The sequence below is a fragment of the Centroberyx gerrardi genome, chromosome 18 (genome assembly GCF_048128805.1).
Source record: "Centroberyx gerrardi isolate f3 chromosome 18, fCenGer3.hap1.cur.20231027, whole genome shotgun sequence".
Taxonomy (NCBI): Eukaryota; Metazoa; Chordata; class Actinopteri; order Beryciformes; family Berycidae; genus Centroberyx; species Centroberyx gerrardi.
The window spans coordinates 14116698-14141043 of NC_136014.1; the positions used below are offsets into that span (position 1 = coordinate 14116698).

Consider the following 24346-nt stretch of genomic DNA (forward strand, 5'->3'; position numbering starts at 1 on the left):
TTAGTTAGACAGTTGACTAGTTAGACAGGTTAGTCAGTTAGACAGCTAGTCAGTTATACAAGTAGTTAGTTAGACAGGTGGACAGTTATACAGGTGAGTAGTACACAACTCAAGTCAGTTAGACAGGTGGTCAGTTATACATGTAAGTAGTTAGACAGCTGAACAGCTGGGCAGGTGATCAGTTAGACAGGTGATTTGGTAGACAGGTTGTTGCTAGGATGTAAAAGGTGATTGCTGGGGTGTCTCCATGTGGTTGCTAGGATGTAAAAGGTGATTGCTGGGGTGTCTCCATGTGGTTGCTAGGGTGTTTCTATGTGGTTGCTAGGGTTTAATATGTGGTGCTAGGGTGTACTACATGGTTGCTACAGTGTTTCTAGGTGGTTGCTACTACATGGTTGCTACAGTGTTTCTAGGTGGTTGCTAGGGTGTTTCAAGGTGGTTGCTAGGGTGTTTCAAGGTGGTTGCTAGGGTGTTTCAAGGTGGTTACTAAGGTGTACTAAGTGGTTACTAGGGTGCTTCTAAGTGGTTGCTAGAATGTTTCTAGGTGGTTGCTAAGGTGTACTAAGTGGTTTCTAAGGTGTTTCTAGGTGGTTGCTAAGGTGTACCAGGTGGTTGCTAGGGTGTTTCTAGGCAGTTGCTAAGGTGTGCTAGGTGGTTGCTAGGGTGTTTCAAGGTGGTTGCTAAGGTGTACTAAGTGGTTGCTAGGGTGTTTCTAGGTGGTTGCTAGGGTGTTTCAAGTTGGTTGCTAAGGTGTACTAAGTGGTTGCTAGGGTGTTTCTAGGTGGTTGCTAAGGTATACTAGGTGGGTGCTAGGGTGCTTATATGCGGTTGCTGTGGTGTGCTAGGTGGTTGCTAGGGTGTTCCTAAGTGGTTGCTAGGGTGTTTCAAGGTGGTTGCTAAGGTGTACTAGGTGGTTGCTAGGGTGTTTCAATGTGGTTGCTATGGTGTACTAAATGGTTGCTAGGGTGTTTGTAATTGGTTGTTAGGGTGTTTTCTAAGTGGTTCTAAGATTTTGCAATCACAGGACAGCCCATAATAACGCTGCGCAGCCCATAACAACCATAGGACATCCCATAATAATCAGTGTTGGTTAATCAGTTAGACAGGTGGACAGACAGGTTAGTCAGACAGGTGGTCAGTTAGATAGGTAGTCAGTTAGACAACTGGTCAGTTAGACGAGTAGGTAGTTAGACAGGTGGTCAGTTAGAGAAGTAGTCAGTTAGACAGGTGGTCGGTTAGACGGTAGTTAGACAGGTGGTCAGTTAGAGAAGTAGTCAGTTAGACAGGTGGTCGGTTAGACGGTAGTTAGACAGGTGGTCAGTTAGAGAAGTGGTCAGTTAGACAGGTGGTCGGTTAGACGGTAGTTAGACAGGTGGTAAGTTAGACAAGTGGTCAGTTAGACAGGTTAACCAGTTAGACAAGTTAGTCAGACAGGTTAGTTAGTTAGTTAGGCAGGTGGGCAGTTAAACAGGTGGTCAGTTAAACAATTAGACTAAGCGTATAAGCGTGCTTGCTTGCAGCAAGCCCACTAATAAGGATAAACCTGAAAACATAGAACAGAAGACAAGAGTAGATTAAAAATGAAACCAGACGTGAAGTAAAAGATAAAATAAAATAAAATAAGAATGTAAGGAGACAGACAGGTTTACAAACAGGGATTATACAACAGGTAGTTCTGACCAAGCAATCTGATTGGTGAACTAGACATTTAGAACGTGATCAGGGGCCTCATTTATAAAACTGTGCGTAGGATTCACGTCAAAAGGTTGCGTACGGACGAAACACAGAAAGTGCTTACGCACAAAAATATTCTGATTTATAACACAGTGCGCACGCACGTCCTACGCCGGTTTCCCTTTATAAATCACAATCAACTCGAAATGTTGCGCACGTGCGCGAGCCTCATACTCCGCCCCTTAACTCCTACAATTAACCATATATGGTCAATGAAACGCCCTGAATGAATACTGATGTGTATGTAAATGTACTTGTCATTCCATTCTGTGTGTGAGAAATTGGCAAAGCCGGAACAGATGGAAAAGAGAAATGTTCCCGGTGGCCTCAGTTCGGCGTCACCAACCAGAAACAGTTTGTTGAGTGGCAACATGTCACAGCAGTATTTAATGCTGCAGCTCAGAGAGGAGAACCCTTTATAAAAATAAAAAAGAAATTGTCCGATATAAAGGTTGACGCCAAGAAGCGCATTGGACTGTTGTGTCAGCACCACCGGCGGGGCGAGGAGATACCGGAACTCTCTCCTCTTGAACGTTACACCTCGATGACGGGGGAAACCCTATTTAGTGGCATTGTGCCAGAAACACAGCGTGACACTGACTTAAAGTTAGAGAGGAAGATGAGATGCTGCTACGATACCCAGGTATCGTAAATGTGCCTTTTGTTTTTGGAAAGAGTGAACGTAACCACGCACTCAACATTTCACATTCATTTGATTTTAATAAAAAACGCATAGACAAGTTCTGTATTCTCGTTTTCTGACTCGGGGATCAGACAGTGTGCGACCGGGGTAAACAGCTGGCTGTAGAGGACGCTGCGCCTGGCACCGGTGTCTCTAATGCGCCCCGTGCGTCATAACGCATAATTATTTATTACCTTGAGACATCCAGTCCAATTGACTAACTTAATTGTGACAAACTGGGTCTCTGCTAAAAGACTGTAATGCACTTACTTGAGACTAATTCACACCATGTCAGCCTATACTGACATCTAGATGCTTTTTGGACAAATGATCGGCTTTCAAACGAAAGCAACAAAGACACTATTTAGTTGTAGCCTAGACCTTCTTCAGACAAGGAATATTATTATTAGAGGGGTTTCTAAGTTGATGTGGAGTCGGCCTGGAAGTTAACTGAGTGTACAATGCCACTTTTTGCTTTATTTTACTGCTTTGCTATGTCAGTCGCCGTTTCCCACTGTCTCCAAAATGTGCGCACGCATGGGTAAAAGTTTCCGTGGCGGTGCGCACATTCTCCCGTCAAGTTTGTTTTTTTATAAATCCCAAAGTTTGCTTAGAAAGTGGCGTACGCCTTCTTTTGTGCGTACGCAACGTTTATAAATGAGGCCCCAGATCAGCATGACAGCACACCTAGCCGTGCTCATCACTAAGAATATTACTCCGCCATTCCGGTGTTACTCCGTTTCTCAAACCCAAGAATGCAAAGAGGACTTGTGTTCTTGGGAGAACGTTCGTGCTAGTCGTTCTTCTGTTCAGCCTTGATGTTACTAGACGCTCTGGCATCCTCCATCAGCTGTGCCGGTGAGTAGCTCGGCGACTAGCTTAAAAATACATGTGAAGTTCGCGGACGTAGTAGCTAAATCTGTCCATGGAAGAAAAACATTTTCAGCAGATATCTTAGTTACAACAAGAGTGAGCTAGCAAGGCAGTTTTGTGTTTATATGTGTGGTATTTATTCAGTTTGGGAAATCTCACGATCTCTAGAAAGCATTAGCTCAAGTTGGCTGGCTGACTCAACAGGGACTAGAAATCGTCTCTGTTGCTAGGTCGGTCCTAAGGGTCGGCCTACTTGCTGGAGTAGTAGTATTACATGGGAGTCTTCTAACGTGGCTGATTGTTTTCCAGTTATTAGTCAGACCCCATGTATTTCCAGGGAAACGGAGATAACACTAGCAAAAAGTGTTTTATTTTGAGAGCGAATTGACCCACAATATGAATGCATTTTGATTATATCTTTTATTTTGTTGGTAACCGTTGTATAATCGCAGTATTACACTCGAGGGTGAGTATTACCGTCACTATTGGCACTTTAGTGACGCTTACGGACCTCGGCGCAAGCGACCGCATCACTGTCGTGCCAATAATGACGGTAAAGCTCACCCTCTCGTGTAATATTGCTTAATTAAAAAGAATACATAAAAGATAAATGAAATCAGACATGAGGATAAAGATAAATTAAAATAAAATATAAGGAACAGACAGTACTACGAACAGGGACAATGATGCTAAGTGACCAAACTAACTAATGAACAAACAAACTAAACACACTTTTATAAACACACAGACACACACAGGATTACTGTAGGTCCTCAACACAAGTGAAGTATTATGCGATTTCAATCAGGAAGACTACCTAAATCATTCATTCATTCATTCATGCTTTCTCTTTACCCAATCAGAGTTGGTGAACACTTTCCCTCTTTTTCCAGAGAGCCAATCAGAGTTAACCGTCACTTCCCTCTCTTTTTCAGAGAGCCAATCGTCTAAGTGACAGGAGTATAAACTCCTCCATGGAGTTTCCATCATGTTTCATGTCATGAATAAAGTTTTTCATTTGAGCATTCATCCTAGATCCTGATTGAATTGAGATTTGTCCAAAATGCTGCTGCATGGTACATTGAAGAATTCATCGTTCACATTGTATTTCTTTGATCCCAGTCAGATAATTCTAGCTTTGTGGTTCACAGGAGAGCCCCTTTTTCTTTTACAAGCATTCACAGATTTGCCTGAGGTGAAGTTATCAAAATGTTTAGTGCCCCCCATCTCATGCCAGCTGGCTGAAAAATGTAATGTTTGCCCCTAAAGCTGGAGTAGATCAAATTTGAAAAAAAATTTAATTCAGGAATAACGTGTGGCTTTGGTCAGTGCTTGTTTTTAGTGTATGTGTGTGTGTGTGTGTGTGTGTGTGTGTGCTTGTCCAATGTAGATGTTTTTTTAATCCACAAAAAGTACTTTAATTCCATTGGAATATTTAGTATTCGGGGGCGTGGGGTTGTGGTGAGGGTGGGTGGAGCGATGGTGTGGGTGGGACTGGAGGTGGCACCCAGGGGTCGGGTGTGGCAGCGTGGTTGAATGTTCTTTGTATTTCTTTGGGGATCTTATATAACACATACCACCATCTTGATTTTTTTTTAAAATTTGAATGTAGAGGTCAAAATTAATTTAAGTACCTCCAAAATAAATAATAAAAAAATATAGTCAGACCCTGTGCATTGGTAAATATTAGAACTTAATAAAAAAATTTTTTTTAAAAACATTTGACCTAAGGCATCCTACAGCTCAGTTTGTCACAGGATGTGGGTGACAGAATATGCGCTGGTTAAATTGATGAGGTTTATGTTGAAACTAGCACCCTACATGCAGTTTCCTGCAGAAATGGAAAGAGTGACTGTCAGTGGTTAGTTGATAGAGAATTGCAAACTGAGTGAAAAGTTGAAAATGTGCTTCTAGTTTTGCAGACTTGGTTTAGGGATTTGATACATGAGTTTCAGGTTTCAATGATTGTGTCCGAAGTTCCAATTTTAGTGTGTAAACAATTGTGAAAAACTGTAAACCTTTCTTGAATTAGAGCTTCAATGTTGGGTGTATAGTCATCTGTGTGTGCCAGTTATAAATGAATCTATAACTGAGCAGAACCTCAGTCTGCACCTGTGCACCTATTCAGAAAGAAAGACTGAACTAGATCATACAGTTTCACACGAAACTGTCGGCTAGTTGAACGCACATGGATTGCTGCATCAATAAATACAAACATACATATATGTAAGTCCAAATCTAGACACATGATCACCTAATTACATAGCCTACATGCAAACAAACTGACATACAAGTTTATATACCTAAAAATCCACTGATTACATTCATCCCCTATCCCCTAACCCTAACCCTCACCACTACATGCCTAACCTTAACCCCTTACCCTAACATTAATCTAATCCTAATTCTAACCTTAACCTTAAAACCAAGCCTTAACCCTAAAATAGCCCCTTGAAGAAGAGAGGACCGGCCAAAATGACCTCACTTCACAAAAATGTCCTCACTCTGAAGGCTTAAAGCTCAAATTGGTTCTCAAAGATGGAAGTACAAGAACACATACACACACACACGTTTTCAAAAAAATCCAAAATGTCAAAAATGTAATATGGTGGACCTTGCTCCTGGACCTTGAATATAGCGACATTTTGCAGTGTGTGTCCAGCCAAAGCATGCTGGATACCACACAGTAGGACACACGTAAAAATGGCACATGATCTAGAAAGAATACAAAGATGTATTCCAGTTTACATGATGTTACAGTAGGAGAGGAAGAAGTAAATTAGAAAGTAATGTTTGTTTTAAGTATACTTAAAGCTGCAGTATGCAACTTTTTTTTGTCATTAAAACAACAATAAATAAATAGATATTTATTACACAGTATCAGTCTGTGTCTGTTTGTGACCCTGTACATGCCTGAATCCCCCGTTGTTTTGGGACATGTACCATTTGATATGGGCACGGCCAACCGTGAGTGGCGTTGTGGCTATCAAGGTGAGGCAGGAACGCCATAGCAACAACGATGGAGGAAAGCAGTAGCACTTTTACACCGCCTCACAAGTTCGTTTGGCATCTCAAGCTATCCCAACAGGCAGCGCACAGCGATCCATCACTTCTCATAGAAATTCGCTTGCAGATGTGGCTTCGCCCTCAGGATAGATGCCGCTTCATGGCAGACAGCTCATCCAGTTGAGTGACAAATGTTAGGGCAGGGACTTGACCAACTGAGAGGAGGGCGGGACTAACAAAACACTTACTTTAAGTAAATATTGGCTTTAAAATATTGGCCACTTTAAAGACCCTTTACTTCCTTGACTTGATGTATTTCCTGTTGAAACAGGATGTTGGGGCGGGACATAACACAGTGAGCGATCATTCAAAAGTGTAAACCAATGGGATATCAGTCAGGGAGAGAAAGACAGTTTTATTTGATGGGGGGGTGGAGGGGTGGGATTGTTCAAAAATCTGTGGGTTATATTGGTTGGACTTTTTATTTACATCTACTAGTGCAGCATGAGTTCAGCATTACAGATACTTTGTTTTCCAGGAAGTAAAAGTAATGGGAGTTCATTTCAGTGGGATTTTAACAAACATGGATTAAGCTTTGTCTAAGACAATTTTTTTGTTTGTATAGAACTAGGCTTAATCCATGTCAACCATGCAAGTGTTTTTTTCTTACTTTGTGGAGGACAAAGAGTATGCAGTGATGATAAGAGAAGAGGGATGTTACTTCATGGGTGAAGTTTCCTGTAAATGAGAAGTGAGACTGATGTGGTATATATATAGGGAAATGATCTTCATTTAGTTTCAGTCTCGATCACACTCTGGTATATCTTATGCTATGAGAGAGATTCAAAACATAGACATCTCTAATCCAACCTACAAGAATAAATGTTACTTACATCTCTCTTTTACAGATGAGATGGTTTTTTTCCCCCCCAATATGGACAAAGGAATAGCCAGAATAATCAACTTTCTGTACAAAGGCATCAAAAAAAGAGGTAAGGTTATACGTTTTTTTGGGGTACAATTTTTTTCAACAAATTGACAGAAAAAATGACAACTTAATGTACTTTATTTGGGAACACAGGTTGAATCAGTATATTGGGATTATATAATTTGACAAGTGAATTAAAATGAATTGATTTTGTGGAAAAATAAATATCTTTATACTTTTTTGAAGTATGGAACTGTATGGCAGTAACCAAATCCAGTCTTCCACAAAGACATCGCAGTAACCCTAACAGTTAACTAATTTGTCTGGTAATAATTTACTAATGGTGTTCATGTTAACTAAGGTATTCATTTATACATTATTTAATAGTTTATAAAGATGACTATTAAATAATGTATAAATTAATACCTTAGTTAACATGAACACCATTAGTAAATGATTACCAGACACATTAGTTAACTATTAATTAAGCATTAACTAACCCTTAATTAATGTACCCTTATTGTAAAGTGTTACCACATAATTTAGTTTACAACATAACATCATATTATATATATTTATATTATTCCTTCTGTGATAAAAACAAAAAAGGGATGACCCAAATAGAAAAAAGGTTAAATAACCCAGGAAACGCAAAGGGTTTTATAAGAATATTGAAACAGCATTTTGAAATTGGCAGCTCTGGCCGTACTGTACCTACGTAGAATTGTAGCCTACGCTATTGATGTTGAATGCGCTGAATGCGTAATGACGTATATGGAAAGCCTGCGTAACAAAAACAGAGACAAAGAAACAAAATGTCTGACCTTTTGTCTCATCTGAAAACAAGCGTATGTATCTTTAAACGTTTTACACAAAAATGAGTTTTAACATACAAGTGTTTGGTGAGGAGTAACGTATGTCAAAGTACTGCAACGCTGGAAGTTATTATTTACGTGTGGATTGAATTGTCTATGGAGTGTGATCGTTTGATAGCGACGGTAGCATTGTTAGCAAGTGGACTAAATCGGGGCTAAATTATTATAAATTAGGAGTATGGTATGGTACTGTAATACAGGCAGTACATGACACATTTCACCTTTAACTTTAAAATGCACTTTTTATGATACTGCAGATTTCAATCCAGTGTGTTGACAATGCTGTTGGAAATCCTGCGGTGGTGGTGTATGGCAAGGGGACATTTTCCGTCTCCTTTAAACACGTGAGTTTACCACCAACTAGTTTCAAGTACACATTCAACCTTGAAATAAACTGATTTTATATTGTGTATAATTTTTTCTGTATTTTGCGTTATATGTGTTTTGCTTCTTGCATGAGCAGGATGCCAATGAGGCGTGTGGTGGTGGACAAGGCCCTCACAGGTTAGTGTAGTTTTATTATGGTTGCACTATACTATTACGTTTATATAAACTGCCTTTGAATCTACATCTGTCATATCACCTTCTGATGCTGTACAAAAAGATAAAAAGCTGATGATTGGTCGGTACATTCTTGCTGATGTATGGTGGTGGTGCCTATTTGCCTTAAGCTTACCTGATGAAGGTTGAATGACCGAAATGTTGTTTGTTTGTATGAAGTGAATATAAGAGAGACAGTCTGTGGGAAGTCTTGTTATTTTAGCCTTTTGATGTTATAAATCTGTCAATCTGTCTGATTTGCTCGTCTCTGTGCAAATGTTGTACTTTAGTTCTGTGAGACCTTTCCAATCCCCCTGTGGTGAGGATGAAGAGACTCCCATGGAGATCGATCAGCCAGGCACTGTCAATCAGTCCCAGGCCGGGTAAGAGTACTTGTTGATACTCCGACTTAATTGAATGTGTGTATGTCCAAAAAGGGAGTAAGAGGAAAGGTTAATGTCACAGATGTAATGAACATTTATGTATCTGATGAGCATTATTTTGGATATTCCGAATGCTGCTTGCAAGAAGGTTGGTAGGAAGCCGTCCATCCATGCATAAGCATGTCACCTTCCTGGATTTGCATCATTCAGTTCAACTGACTAATACCATCTGTTCAGATAAACAGAAATGTTGGATGTGTGTTGTACAGTAGAAAATACCCTCACAGTGTGGTTATAAGGATGTACATCGCCCTACCAAGTTATTAAATGCTTATGGAAAAGTCTAAAAATATTGCTAATAGTCAGATTTCTACGGTCATACTGGAACTGATTATCTGACTTAGGAAAAACAGTAGAAGTTGTAATTGAGTTATTAAAGGTAGATACTATCTTCACCATGCAGTTATGTGAGACCTTCGGACTCCTGTGCTGAGACACCCATGGAGGTCGACCAGAAGCTGTGAACTATGATGGTGAGCAAGAGAAGATCTCTGGCCAGGTGATCCCAAAAGCTTCTTAGACCATGTTTACCCCATGTGCTTTTGGGAAACCCACCACTGGTCTGTAAAGTTCTCATGCAGTATTACAGCGAAGCACTTAAAGCTCTCCAGCAGTTTTGTTGCCCTCTAATGATCTCTCATCTTCTTCTCTCAATCCCCCCCCATCCCATCTTTTCTAGACGACTTCAACTAACACAGAAGACACTATGAATTTCTAATTTCTAATTTTAATTGCATTCCTGTGTTTTTTTTAATTGGCTAAATAAATAAATTATGCAAAAATGAGTGTAATGGTATTTTTAATAATATTGGTGGATTTTGCATCAGACACTGTAAAAAAACAAAACAGTGAGGCATTGACACCAGCATTTCACTCAGATAGGCCTGCTAGTTTGATTTTGAAAACAATGAAATACTTGATTAGTGAGCAGATGTAAAATATTCATAGACACGACACGATTCCAGTTTAAGACCTAGTTCTATTGGAATCAGTCAGGAGAAATTTGCATCACAGAATATCAAGTACAGGGACACTCATCACACATTTCCTTCTCTGGTATTTCGATTATCATAGAAGGATGGGGAAAGGACAGAAGGCAAAAGGAATAAAGATGAACATCTGCTATTTGGTGGACACTTTTATAGGTATTTACACTGTAAAAGCAGATAGAAAACAGTTTTCTCTTTGTGACACTCATACAAACACACATTCTGTCTGACCAGAGCTACTTGTAAAATGTCTGTATGTGGCTCTGTGTCAAACCATCAACCTGAGATATTCAATATTCCCAATGAAAAGGGGAGAGCGCTTTCTTAGTTTGGTGTTTAATTATTTTTGAAGTCCTCCAATTTACACACACACATCAAAATGTGAATAGAAAAATGGGACACCCTGCAGCCCCATTGGCTTCACAGACCATCAAAGAATGCCCAAATACCAATAAACCTCCGTACCAAAATGAAAAGATGCATCTATATGTTACTGAAAAAAAACGTTTTAGTTAGTCTAATACAGTACAAAGTGTCTAATATAAGGCTAGCGGGGTTAACTGGATTTGGGCACAAATTGAAATTAGGGAAATATGAAAACAAGAACAATCAACATTGATCAGTGCACTTGAACCAGGGCAGCAGCAAAGTAAAACACAAACACAAAATAGCAGTTTCATAGAATAGAGCTACATGAATGTCAACACCCACAGTAGAAATGTATTCACGCCTCATGACAACATGGCAAAAAATACTGTGTTCTATGCAAGAGTTACACACTCACAAGACAGACGAACAAAAAAAGTATGAAAATGACAGGCAAGTCAGCAGCTGCAGTAGTAATCTGTTAGTGAGACACATCTGGGGGAGCTGTGACTGGATGACGGGACGGTTGACTCATGAGACGTTACCATTCAACAAGGTCACAGGTGGAGGCGTCCCTGGCTGCGTCTGGTGAGCTGAAGAACCTGGAGCAGAAGCGTCAGGTTAGGGAAGACTGCTTAAACTACGCTGTACTGTATTTATTACTTTTGAAATTGCAACGGGTGTTTTTGTTCTAAAACAGAGTATGGGCTGGGCGGTGTGAATTCTCTTTGTCGGAGGAGTTGTTGTGGTGATGCTGGGAAAACTTCTTCCTTAGTGCTTCAGCGATAAGAGCCGCCGGGTCGCTGAGCAACGCTGCGCCCCCCTTACTGCGCCTCCTTCTGACCGGTGTGCCCCCTGGTGACCTACGGAGAGAGGAAGGAAGGGGAAATATCAGGAGACAATTGCTGTAAAAACATTATCACATAAAAACCAAACATTGTGACGCATATCAAATAAATAAATAAATAAATAATGAAAAAAAGAAGGAACAAACAGATAAACAAAAGAATAACAAAAAGAATAAGAATAAGGATAAACTTGAATACATAGAACAGAAGACAAGAATGGAAAAAAAAATGAAACCAGACGTGAAGTAAAAGATAAAATAAAATAAGAATATAAGGAGACACACAGGGTTACAAACCGAGATAAAAAAAAAAAAAAGACATAAAAGATAAAATGAAACCAGACATGAGGATAAAGATCAAATAAAATATAAGGAAACAGACAGGATTACGAACAGGGACAATGATGCTAAGTGACCGAACTAACTAACGAATGAACAAACTAAACACACTTATAAACACACAGGCACACACTCATTCAGGGTCACTGTAGGTCTTCAACACAGTTGAGATGTATTGATGACACTGATGTCAGTGCTTGTTTTTAGTGTATGTGTGTATGTGTGTGTGTGTGTGTGTGTGTGTGTGCTTGTCCAATGTAACTGTTTTTTTAATCCACAAAAAGTACTTTAACCTGTTGTTGGAATATTTAGTATTCGGGGGCGTGGGGTTGTGGTGAGGGTGGGTGGAGGGATGGTGCGGCAAATGGTGTGCCACACCCGACCTAAGGGTCGGGTGTGGCAGCGTGGTTGAATGTTCTTTGTATTTCTTTATATGGGGATCTTATATAACACATGCCACCATCTTGATTTTTTTTTTTTTTTAAGTTTAATGTAGAGGTCAAAATTCATTCATGTACCTAAAATAAATAATAAAAAAATACAGTCAGACCTTGTGCACTGGTAAATATTAAAACACTTTGCCTTTTTTCCTCTGCCATAAAGTTTGACCTAAGACATCCTCAGGGCCAGATTAACCAACCACAGGGCCCCTGGGCACACATGTCCTATTGGGCCCCACTCTCCCCGGTACGCACCCACACACTTTAACTCAAGGTGCTAGCCTGTCCACAAACAATACAAACGTAAACCATTTACAGGTTAAAGCAATCTGAAACGAATTTTTACAAACTGCCATTCCTTCTATCTAGAGCTCACTTATTCAATTTAAGAGTGAAAACATTTGTCCAACCCCAAGGCTAGCCTTAATTTTCACTAACAAAGACCACGCCACTATGAGATGTATTTAGATGGTTTATTGAGGGAAAGGGGTCGAGAATGGAGGGATGAAAAGGGTCGAGGGTGGAGGGGTGAATCAGGGGTCGAGATGAAGGGGTCGAGATGAAGGGATGAAGGGATGAATCGAGGGGGTTGAATGAGTTGGGGTCGATGGTTAGCTCGAGGAACCAGGGAATTGAGACTCAGGGTGGGGGCACTGTCTCGCTGATGGGGAGTCTTCTTGGCTCCATCATATCCCCCTGTGGTTCCTGCACTGAGAGAGAAGAGCAAGGGGTTAGGGGGGGGAGGGATGAGAGAACTGAGACATACGAGAGAGAGAAAAGGTCATGGTTAGGTGCGTTTAAATAGGGTGGAGCAGGAAATTGAATGTGTGCTTGAGGCGTGGTCTTGTTCCTGAACTTTAGTTATAATAATAATAACTTCATTTAGGCGGGGGGGGGCTCCCCTTGTTTATATTTGGACTGCAGTTTGTGGCTTTAAGGAGATGAGGTGATAGGTGGCAGGAATGAAGGACGAAAAAAAATATTAAATGTTGAAATTTATTGAAAAGGTTTGACTATGACTGTACATAAACCCCCCTGTATACAATTAGTGCTCTGCATCTTAGTTGGATATTCACTAAATATATTAAATATATTCACTAACCCTAACCCTAAATTGCTCATAAACATACAATCAATAGGTAGCAGTTTAATAATTGTGGTTGGGGCCTCTGTATCAATAGAAATCGTGTTTAGGGCCCCCAATGTTAAGGCCGTAACTTGGCCCCCATAATCATTCTATTGTCTATTGTATCAATTGTGGCCTATGGTTAGGGGCCTGAGGCAAGTCAGTCTGTGTCAGGGTTCCACCTGGCTAGGTTGCAAAATGCATTGAACACGAACGTGGGACTCAGAATCTTTTGGGGCCCCTGGTGGTCCAACAGCCCCGGGACATGTGCCCTGCATGCCCGGTCGGTAATACAGGCATGGACATCCTACAGCTCAGTGTGATCACAAATAACCAGTACATCCACGTTGAAATGGAAAGACTGACTGGTTAGAGGTTAGTTAATGATTTAAACCTTTCATGAATTAGAGCTTCAATGTTGGGTGTATTCATCTGTGTGTGCCAGTTATAAATGAATCTATAACTGAGCAGAACCTCAGCCTGCACCTGTGCACCTACTCAGAAAGAAAGACTGAACTAGATCATACAGTTTCACACGAAACTATCGGCTAGCTGAACGCACATGGATTGCTGCATCAATAAATACAAACATACATATATGTAAAAATCTAGACACATGATCACCTAATTACATAGCCTACATGCAAACAAACTGACATACAAGCTTATATACCTAAAAATCCATTGATTACATTCATTCCCTATCCCCTAACCCTCACCACTACATGCCTAACCTTAACCCCTTACCCTAACATTAATCTAATCCTAATCTAATCTAATCTAATCTAATCTAATCTAATCTAATCTAATCTAACTTTAACCCTAAAGCCAAGTCTTAACCCTAAAACCCTAAAATAGCCCCTTGAAGAAGAGAGGACCGGCCAAAATGACCTCACTTCACAAAAATGTCTTCACTCTGAAGGCTTAAAGTTCAACAAGAACACATACACACACACACGTTTTCAAAAAAATTCAAAATGTCAAAAATGTAATATGGTGGACCTTGCTCCTGGACCTTGAATATGGTGACATTTTGTAGTGTGTGTCCAGCCAAAGCATGCTGCATTTTTCATAGCTGGATACCACACAGTAGGACACTGCAACAGGTGAAATGGCACATGATCTAGAAAGAATACAAAGATGTATTCCAGTTTACATGATGTTACAGTAGGAGAGGAAGAAGTAAATTAGAAAGTAATGTTTGTTTTAAGTATACTTAAAGCTGCAGTATGCAACTTTTTGTCATTAAAACAACAATAAATAAATAGATATTTATTACACAGTATCAGTCTGTGTCTGTTTGTGACCCTGTACATGCCTGAATCCCCCGTTGTTTTGGGACATGTACCATTTGATATGGGCACGGCCAACCGTGAGCGGCGTTGTGGCTATCAAGGTGAGGCAGGAACGCCATAGCAACAACGATGGAGGAAAGCAGTAGCACTTTTACACCGCCTCACAAGTTCGGTTGGCATCTGAAGCTATCCCAACGCACAGCGAACCATCACTTCTCAGAGAAAACCGCTCGCCCTCAGGATAGATGCCGCTTCATGGCAGACAGCTCATTCAGTTGAGTGACAAATGTTGGGGCAGGAACTTGACCAACTGAGGGGGCAGCGGGACCAACTGGGAGGAGGGCGGGGCCAACTGGGAGGAGGGCGGGGTCAACTGAGATGAGGGAGGGACCAACTGAGAGGAGGGCGGGACCAACTGGGAGGAGGGCGGGGCCAACTGAGAGGAGGGCGGGACTAACAATACACTTACTGTGAAAGTGGAAGCTACAATATTTACTTTTACTACTTACTTCTAATATTTACTTCACTACTTACTTTTTGCCTTTATAAAGGCAAAAAGTTGCATGTTGTAGCTTCAAGTAAATATTGGCCCACTTTCACACACCTTTTCACAAAGCCTTGTCTAAGACACATTCTTTTTTCCAAATTTTTGGTTTGTATAGAACTAAACTTAATCCATGTCAACCTTTCCAAGTGCTTTTTTCTTACTTTGTGGAGAATGAAGAGTATGCATTGATGATAGGAGAAGAGGGATGTAACTTCATGGGTGTCGGGTTTTCTGTAAATGAGAACTGCGACAGCTATGTCTGCACACAGCTCTCTCAGTTCTCATTTGTGGTTTGACGGGGAGAAAACCAAATGATCTCGCTTAACACGTTTCACTTTTGATAAAGTGTCAGTCCTGACACTTCATTTCCAATCCAACCTACAACGATGAATTTTACTGATCTCTCTTTCACACATAACCTGGTTTTTCTCCCAACATGGACAATGGAAAAGCCAAAATAATCAACTTTCTGTACAAAGGCATCAACAAAAGAGGTAAGGTTATAAGGTTTTTTGGGATACAATTTTTTCAACTAATTAACAGAAAAATCGACAACTTAATGTACTTTATTTGGGAACACAGGTTGAATCAGTATATTGAGATTATGTAATTTGACAAGTGAATTAAAATGAGTTGATTCTGTGGAAAGAGAAATATCTAAAACTTTTTTGAACAATATGGCAGTAACCAAACCCAGTCATCCATAAAGACATCGCAGTGAATGCCATTTTAAAAATAAAGCATAATTTAGTTTACAACATAACATCATATTATATATATTTATATTATTCCTTCTGTGATAAAAACAAAACGTGGATGACCCAAATAGAAAAAAGGTCAAATAACCCAGGAAACGCAAAGGGTTTTATAAGAATATTTGAAATATTTTGAAATATTTTGAAATTGGCAGCTCTGGCCGTACTCTACGTAGAATTGTACGCTATTGACGTTGAATACGTTGAATGCGTGATGATGTATGGAAACCTTACGCAACAAAAACATAACGTCATCAAAAACCAAAATGTCTGAACCTTTGTTTCACGTATGTATCTTTAAACGTTTTACACAAAAGTGTAATGAGTTTTAACATACGTATATATGTTTGGTGAGGAGTAAAGTATGTCAAAGTCTGCAACTCTGGAAGTTATTATTAGTACTTACGCGTGGATTGAATTGTTTGTGGAGTTTGATAGCGACGTTAGCATTGTTAGCAAGTGGGCTAAATCGGGCAAAGTTATTATGAATTAAATTCACTTCAGGAGTATGTAGGTATGGTACTGTAATACAGGCAGTACATGACACATTTCACCTTTAACTTTTAACTTTTAAAATGCACTTTTTATGATACTGCAGATTTCAATCCAGTGTGTTGACAATGCTGTTGGAAATCCTGCGGTGGTGGTGTATGGCGAGGAGACATTTCCCTTTTCCTTTCAACACGTCAGTTTACCTCCAACTAGTTTCAAGTACACATTCAACCTTGAAATAAACTGATTTTATATTGTGTATAATTTTTTTCTGTATTTTGCATTATATGTGGTTTGCTTCTTGCATGAGCAGGATGCCAATGAGGCGTGTGGTGGTGGACAAGGCCCTCACAGGTTAGTGTAGATGGTTGCACTATACTATTACGTTTATAATATATGAATTCAACTGCATTTGAATCTACATCTGTCTGATCTCCTTCTGATGCTATCGGTATATTCTTGCTGATGTCAATACATGTATGGTGGTGGTGCCTATTTGCCTTTTAAGCTTACCTGATGAAGGTCTAATGACCGAAATGTTGTTTGTTTGTATGAAGTGAATATAAGTGATGAGACCGTCTGTGGGAAGTCTTGTTATTTTAGCCTTTTGATGGTATAAATCTGTCTGATTTGCTCGTCTTTGTGCAAATGTTGTACTTTAGTTCTGTGAGACCTTTCCAATCCCCCTGTGGTGAGGATGAAGAGACTCCCATGGAGATCGATCAGCCAGGCACTGTCAATCAGTCCCAGGCCGGGTAAGAGTACTTGTTGATACTCCGACTTAATTGAATGTGTGTATGTCCAAAAAGGGAGTAAGAGGAAAGGTTAATGTCACAGATGTAATGAACATTTATGTATCTGATGAGCATTATTTTGGATATTCCGAATGCTGGTTGCAAGAAGGTTGGTAGGAAGCCGTCCATCCATGCATAAGCATGTCACCTTTGTAAGATGAATATTGTGCTTTTTATATGAATATCACACTCTGTTCTTTGTTCTCAGAGTAGAGTGTCTTTTCTTCTTCTCTTCGTACCATAATGATGTAATCAGTGCATGTATGCGTATACGTGTACTATATATGGTTATGTGTGGTTTTAAGTGATTCTATAGGTGGACACGCAGCCAAGTAGGTTTGGCTATGGGCTAAGATTTATAGTTTTGTTTACTTTAACCTATATAAGTGGATCCTCAACTCCGTTCTTTGTCACTTCTTTGTTGCTTGTCTGGAACACTGAACTGAACCATGCATGTCTGAATAAAGAATCCACAGAAGACTCTTGAACCTTGCTTATTCATTTTGACCCACAACGGGTGAAGTAAAACTTTGCATTTACACCTTCCTGGATTTGCATCATTCAGTTCAACTGACTAATACCATCTGTTCAGATAAACAGAAATGTTGGATGTGTGTTGTACAGTAGAAAATACCCTCACAGTGTGGTTATAAGGATGTACATCGCCCTACCAAGTTATTAAATGCTTATGGAAAAGTCTAAAAATATTGCTAATAGTCAGATTTCTACGGTCATACTGGAACTGATTATCTGACTTAGGAAAAACAGTAGAAGTTGTAATTGAGTTATTAAAGGTAGATACTATCTTCACCATGCAGTTATGTGAGACCTTCGGACTCCTGTGCTGAGACACCCATGGAGGTCGACCAGAAGCTGTGAACTATGATGGTGAGCAAGAGAAGATCTCTGGCCAGGTGATCCCAAAAGCTTCTTAGACCATGTTTACCCCATGTGCTTTTGGGAAACCCACCACTGGTCTGTAAAGTTCTCATGCAGTATTACAGCGAAGCACTTAAAGCTCTCCTGCAGTTTTGTTGCCCTCTAATGATCTCTCATCTTCTTCTCTCAATCCCCCCCCCATCCCATCTTTTCTAGACGACTTCAACTAACACAGAAGACACTATGAATTTCTAATTTATGTTTTTTTTTTTAATTGGCTAAATAAATAAATTATGCAAACATGAGTGTAATGGTATTTTTAATAATATGGGTGGATTTTGCATCAGACACTGTAAAAAAACAAAACAGTGAGGCATTGACACCAGCATTCACTCAGATAGGCCTGCTAGTTTATTGATTTTGAAAACAATGAAATACTTGATTAGTGAGCAGATGTAAAATATTCATAGACACGACACGATTCCAGTTTAAGACCTAGTTCTATTGGAATCAGTCAGGAGAAATTTGCATCACAGAATATCAAGTACAGGGACACTCATCACACATTTCCTTCTCTGGTATTTCGATTATCATAGAAGGATGGGGAAAGGACAGAAGGCAAAAGGAATAAAGATGAACATCTGCTATTTGGTGGACACTTTTATAGGTATTTACACTGTAAAAGCAGATAGAAAACAGTTTTCTCTTTGTGACACTCATACAAACACACATTCTGTCTGACCAGAGCTACTTGTAAAATGTCTGTATGTGGCTCTGTGTCAAACCATCAACCTGAGATATTCAATATTCCCAATGAAAAGGGGACAGCGCTTTCTTAGTTTGGTGTTTAATTATTTTTGAAGTCCTCCAATTTACACACACACATCAAAATGTGAATAGAAAAATGGGACACCCTGCAGCCCCATCAAAATTGGCTTCACAGACCATCAAAGAATGCCCAAATACTAATAAACCTCCGTACCAAAATGAAAAGATGCATCAATATGTTACTGAAAAAAAAAATGTTTTAGTTCGTCTAATACAGTACAAAGTGCCTAATATAAGGCTAGCACGGTTAACTGGATTTGGGCACAAATTAAAATTAGGGAAATATGAAAACAAGAACAATCAACATTGATCAGTGCACTTGAACCAGGGCAGCAGCAAAGTAAAACACAAACACAAAATAGCAGTTGCATAGAATAGAGCTACATGAATGTCAACACCCACAGTAGAAATGTATTCATTTAACTTGGTTGAAGCAAGAATAAAGGCCTCAGTAAGCAAGTAGAAATTTCAGAAAACATTAAGGCAGGTATGACACGCTACAAGCTAACCTGCTTCATTACATTATTATATTTTTCCTTTAAAAAGGAGCTCTGCACACAAAGAGAGAACAACACTGTGACCCAACTGTACAAAAACAAAATTACCATACCAAAAATCTTATTTACAGCAATGACTGCAAGTAAAAAAATTATACATTCAAAAGTTCCCGACACAACAGAGATACCTCATGACAACATGGCAAAAAATACTGTGTTCTATGCAAGAGTTACACTCTCACAAGACAGACGAACAAAAAAAGTATGAAAATGACAGGCAAGTCAGCAGCTGCAGCAGTAATCTGTTAGTGAGACACGTCTGGGGGAGCTGTGACTGGATGACGGGACGGTTGACTCATGAGACGTTACCATTCAACAAGGTCACAGGTGGAGGCGTCCCTGGCTGCGTCTGGTGAGCTGAAGAACCTGGAGCAGAAGCGTCAGGTTAGGTTTTTGTTCTAAAACAGAGTATGGGCTGGGCGGTGAGTTTTAAAAGGCATTAATCTCAACACCTGGCAAAGTAATCGCTGAGTCACTGCTAGTGATCAAAAATCCTATCAAACCCCTGCAGATATATTATTGTCATTTTGTGCAAAGGGCCAGTAAAAACCTTACTTATTGCTCCTTTAAGGTATTGTACTGCATGGTGGTACTGTTATTTTGCTAAAACTTAAAGGGCTCCTGAAACTACATTAATAGTTTCTAAAAACTATTCACAATATATCAATATACATATGGAAACTGTGTGAGCTGCATTAAATAACTGCATTAGAATACTAACCCGGGGCGTTTCTGGACTGCCAAATGGAGATAGTTCAAGTGAATTCTCTTTGTCGGAGGAGTTGTTGTGGTGATGCTGGGAAAACTTCTTCCTTAGTGCTTCAGCGATAAGACCCGCCGGGTCGCTGAGCAACGCTGCGCCCCCCTTACTGCGCCTCCTTCTGACCGGTGTGCCCCCTGGTGACCTACGGAGAGAGGAAGGAAGGGGAAATATCAGGAGACAATTGCTATAAAAACATTATCACATAAAAACCAAACATTGTGACGGATATCAAATAAATAAATAAATAAATAAATGAATGAATGAATGAATGAATGAATTTTTTCATTCATTTATTTATTTAGGGACAAACAGATAAACAAATGGACCTGAGGGTCGACGCAATTTATCCTGCAATGTGAACAGGCTCAAGACTATAAACTGGCCTAAGGGATGATGAACTATCGAATTTTCTTAACTGATGCAAGTAGCAGTATACAGAACACATGGTAAATTGTGTGAGGTGTGAAAAGAAGCTGAGAATGAGGTACTAGACTATAATCTGGCCTATTGGCCCGATAACAGTTTTTCAAAAGTGTTTGATTTTGTTGTACACAGAGATACACTGCTTGTTTAAAATGGAGGAGACTGATGTCTGGAAGTGAGACAAACAGGAGATAGAGACTCATGAAGAAGTCTTGACTTCTACTGCAAATCAATGTTAATCATATAATCAAAGCAAAAGCAAAAATATACTGATGTTGTCTTTTAATGTCTGTAAAGAATTATTTATGTCCTCGGTCTATAGGTTGTAGACCACATGCTGCATCACATTGACCGTGCCTACTAGGGTTAGAACGATATATTGGTTTGCTGATATATCGGGACAGTATTGGTCGTTGAATAAAAAACAGATATTGGCCAGTCGTTGATATGATGGAGGTGAAGATATGACTTTACTCCACAGCTTCAGGGGTGAGTCTGTAAAACCTGCAATGAAACCTGCTTCATGCTGTCTTAAGGAGCTGCTAATCCACCTAAAAAGAATTTCATTAGCATGGCTTTCAATAGTTTTTTCGGAGTTTCCAATAACAAGAATACAACTGTGGAGGAAACACTGAATCCTTGCAACTTTTTGGCACAAAAAGGTGACATTTTAAGATATTGAATATCGGCACAAAATATCAGCAGCTTCAAATCCATACTGTTCAAACTAATGCCTACCTCTCCACTGTGCGCAATTTAACTTGATTCAAATCCTTCAGTACATCCAGCATGGAGGGGATCCCCTTAGCCTGCGAACCCCTGGTTTGGCCCGAGTCCTGGGGCTTGAGCTGACCACCCTGACTCAGCGCCGGACCTTTCCCCTGGACATGGGGTTTGTCCGCATTCCTGCGCTGGCGGATCAGGTCCAACACGGATGAATTCTCAGTGGAGGAGCTGGGGCAGGGGGGAGGTAGAGGAGGAGGGGGAGGAGGAGGAGGAGCGGGACAGCGAGGTGTGGAGGTCAGAGCTGGAGGTGGAGGAGGAGACCTCAGAGGAGTGTCTGGGGCATTCTGGGAAGGGGTCAAACCTAAACAAAATGTTGAGAGGGGGAAGAGAGGGATGATGAACTATCAAATTTTCTTAACTGATGCAAGTAGCAGTATACAGAACACATGATAAGTTGTGTGAGGTGTGAAAAGAAGCTGAGAATGAGGTACAGATGTTATGTGTGTCGTCCCTGTACCTGAAGCCGGCGCTGCTGTAACGATCATTGCGATCTGGGCTCGTAGTTTGAGCAGCTCGTCCTCCAGGGCTGTGATCTTCCTCAGGGCATCCGGCTCCGCCTTCTGCCTCAGAGCCATGCCTCCTCTCTGGGCTCGATTCAGGGCCAGCACTGGGTCTCTCACCCCATTCCAATTTACAGTACTTTGCTTCTTTGGAGGCAGTTGGTTCCTAAGGAGACCATATAGCAGTTATTTTATATTATAGTATTCCTGGGAAAAGTTCCAGACACTACTGGCACATCTTGGATTTCATTGTCATAAAAAGAGGCGAACACTTTCCCTATTATAGTACTACTGGCATTAAGTTGTTTGCCCATATTTAGTGGCTACTAGCAATGTCTTTCTGTCTCCAGTCGACAACTTCAGCTCTAATGGCTCAACGGCTTGATTCAAAAAATGTTTAAATTGAAACTTAACCTACCTATGCCTCCAAATTGCATCTAAAAACACACTCAAAGGACTTCATTTTTCCATCTGTAAAACCTATCCACTCCCATGGTAACCGTGCCACTGCCCCTATGTAGTACTGGAATTGGAATTTGAGGTTAAAACCACCAAGAAGAAGCCTCTGGGATCCTGTGTATGGTGTTTGTCTGGTTTGTGTCTATTTGTATTTTTACCTGATTTTAGCAAAGTTGTCCCCCTCATCCTCCTCCACCCACAGCACATCAGCAAATGAGGGGATGGCAGGAGTATCCACAGTAATGTCAACATATCCATGGGGCCTATAGGTGTGCAGAGGGATCTGAAGACAAAACATGGACAAGGAGGCATTACACACTATGACACTGAATACATGGATAAAAATGATGACAATGTTTTTTGATTGATGATAATAATTATATACGTTTTAAATAATAATATAATAAAACTCTTAGTAGGGCTGGATGATATTGCCAAAAACTGCTATTATAAGATATTTGTATATTGATTTATATAGCTTAGTATTAAAAATATGTTACAAATAATAATATATAATTAAGTCCTCTTGAAAGCAAGGCTACGGCCAAAAATGTTATCGCAATGTGTTTTTGTAACATATTGATCGATGGCTGGAGAAAAGTGTCAACTGTCAGCAGACTGTGCGCATGAAACTTCAGAAGGAGGGATGCAAGGAGAGAAAAGAGAAAAGAGAAAGGTGCATCGCTGCACAACTGGATGTCATAGACATTGCAACTGAGCACTGTGGATCAACCTAGGGTATAGTATTCATCTGTTTAGAAAGCATTATGTGACAAACATACCATTTGGATTTTGGTTACATTTTGCCCTGGTTAGTGTTGTTGTAAGCAAGTGTGCATGTCAGTTACACACAGCCACTTGTTTTGCTGTGTTGAATTTGACACACATTTGATACAAATCTAATATGCTTATCAGCTTTATTGTGGCAATTATCACTGTGAAAATGAACTTGACTGTTTCTGAGTGATGATCTTCAGTGTTTGAAAGCACTAGTTGTACCTGAAAGTGGACACGTGGGGTAGGTGTCAGTGGGAGGTTTGTCCCGATCATCCGCACAATGCTGCGATACTGACCGCACAGCTGACTGTCCCACACTGGAACCAGCTAGAGGCAAACACACACATAAAACACACAGTTGTTGATCTGCAGTATCGCAAACACAGGAAATGTCACTCCCAAACTTTACTATACCAGTGAAACCTATGATGAAAATGTTCATCCTTATACCTTCTCTCATTGAATTAACTTCTAGGGAGTGAAATAATGATGAAATTGCACCATTGCTCATTTTGTTGGGGGCCCCGGGGACCATCTGAAGGACCTCTGGAGGTCCCTGCACCCCACTTTGGGAATCACTGTCATAAACAAGATAGGACTGTGTCTGATAACTTACCATGTCTGGAGGCACTCCAAAATACTCCAGGACGCAGCGCAGCACATCCAGAATATCCTCTAGTAAAGACATTGGAAGGGCTTTTTCATTGACCAGCTGACGACTGCAAAAGTTTCTGCTGACGGACTCGGTGAGAAGCCAACACCACAGGAAGGATGCGACTGAGTCACATACTTTACACCTGAAACAAGCAAAATACACAACACTTATGGTATGAAAATAGAGGGTCTTTTGTATATTTAAGTGGTTTACCCCAAAATCCTGTGAATATCACTCTTGGATTAACGTTAAATTAGTAACCCAGCTGGCCAGGATATTGGCACCGCAGTAACGTTATGTCCGCAAGCTAAAAAGCTGCATGGATCATCAAAACACTAAAAACCGCGTCGCCAGGAAACATACAGAATGAATGGAAATTAGTGTATACGTACAGTGGAGTTTCCCTTGTCAAAACGTGTTCTCGTCGTTAAATCTGTCCGGAATACACATTATTAACAACAATGTACACTGTAACTGCAGACTATCTCTGAACTTGCGTTCTCGTTGCTCACGCGTCCAAGCAGAAGGTCTGCGAAGTCAAATAAAGCCGTACCAGCAAAACCTGTCCTGGTTGGCTAGAAATACGGAACTGGTATGTGAACCAATGGGAGTGGGCGACCGTGCGACGTGACCAGTGACCGTTCGACC

At 40.3% G+C, this 24346-nt stretch overlaps 1 protein-coding gene and 2 long non-coding RNA genes across 4 annotated transcripts; 2 read left to right on the forward strand and 1 right to left on the reverse strand.

Annotated features, from left to right (window-relative positions):
* Positions 1-7096: 7096 nt before the first annotated feature.
* Positions 7097-9863, forward strand: LOC144542749 (uncharacterized). The gene is made up of 6 exons (XR_013507437.1): positions 7097-7287; positions 8356-8442; positions 8562-8602; positions 8929-9021; positions 9485-9554; positions 9761-9863. It is a non-coding gene; the product is annotated as an uncharacterized LOC144542749 (long non-coding RNA).
* A 5520-nt stretch (positions 9864-15383) lies between these two features.
* LOC139927030 (uncharacterized) lies at positions 15384-18250 on the forward strand. 2 transcript variants are annotated; one of them, XR_013507438.1, is made up of 6 exons: positions 15384-15524; positions 16384-16470; positions 16591-16631; positions 16940-17032; positions 17890-17959; positions 18167-18250. It is a non-coding gene; the product is annotated as an uncharacterized LOC139927030 (long non-coding RNA). The 2 variants fall into 2 exon arrangements; XR_011785334.2 differs by lacking the exon at positions 18167-18250 and having other exon boundaries at positions 17890-18155.
* A 531-nt stretch (positions 18251-18781) lies between these two features.
* Positions 18782-24216, reverse strand: mtfr2 (mitochondrial fission regulator 2). Its single transcript, XM_071919025.2, has 8 exons — positions 24091-24216; positions 23660-23840; positions 23266-23370; positions 22425-22549; positions 21765-21973; positions 21260-21608; positions 20057-20240; positions 18782-19701 (listed from the first exon to the last, which is right to left on the reverse strand). Exons 2-8 carry the CDS (start codon positions 23729-23731, stop codon positions 19657-19659), a joined length of 1089 nt encoding a protein of 362 aa, XP_071775126.2. The 5' UTR covers positions 23732-23840; positions 24091-24216; the 3' UTR covers positions 18782-19656.
* Positions 24217-24346: the final 130 nt, after the last annotated feature.

What these genes read in the sequence shown, in the direction of transcription:
- mtfr2 (XM_071919025.2), bottom strand. Translation starts at nt 23,731, where the DNA reads ATGTCTTTACTAGAGGATATTCTGGATGTGCTGCGCTGCGTCCTGGAG. An exon ending in CCCCACGTGTCCACTTTCAG is followed by an intron (nt 22,550 to 23,265) that starts GTACAACTAGTG and finishes TTTTGTCTTCAG; the next exon opens with ATCCCTCTGCACACCTATAG. An exon ending in TACAGCAGCGCCGGCTTCAG is followed by an intron (nt 21,609 to 21,764) that starts GTACAGGGACGA and finishes CATTTTGTTTAG; the next exon opens with GTTTGACCCCTTCCCAGAAT.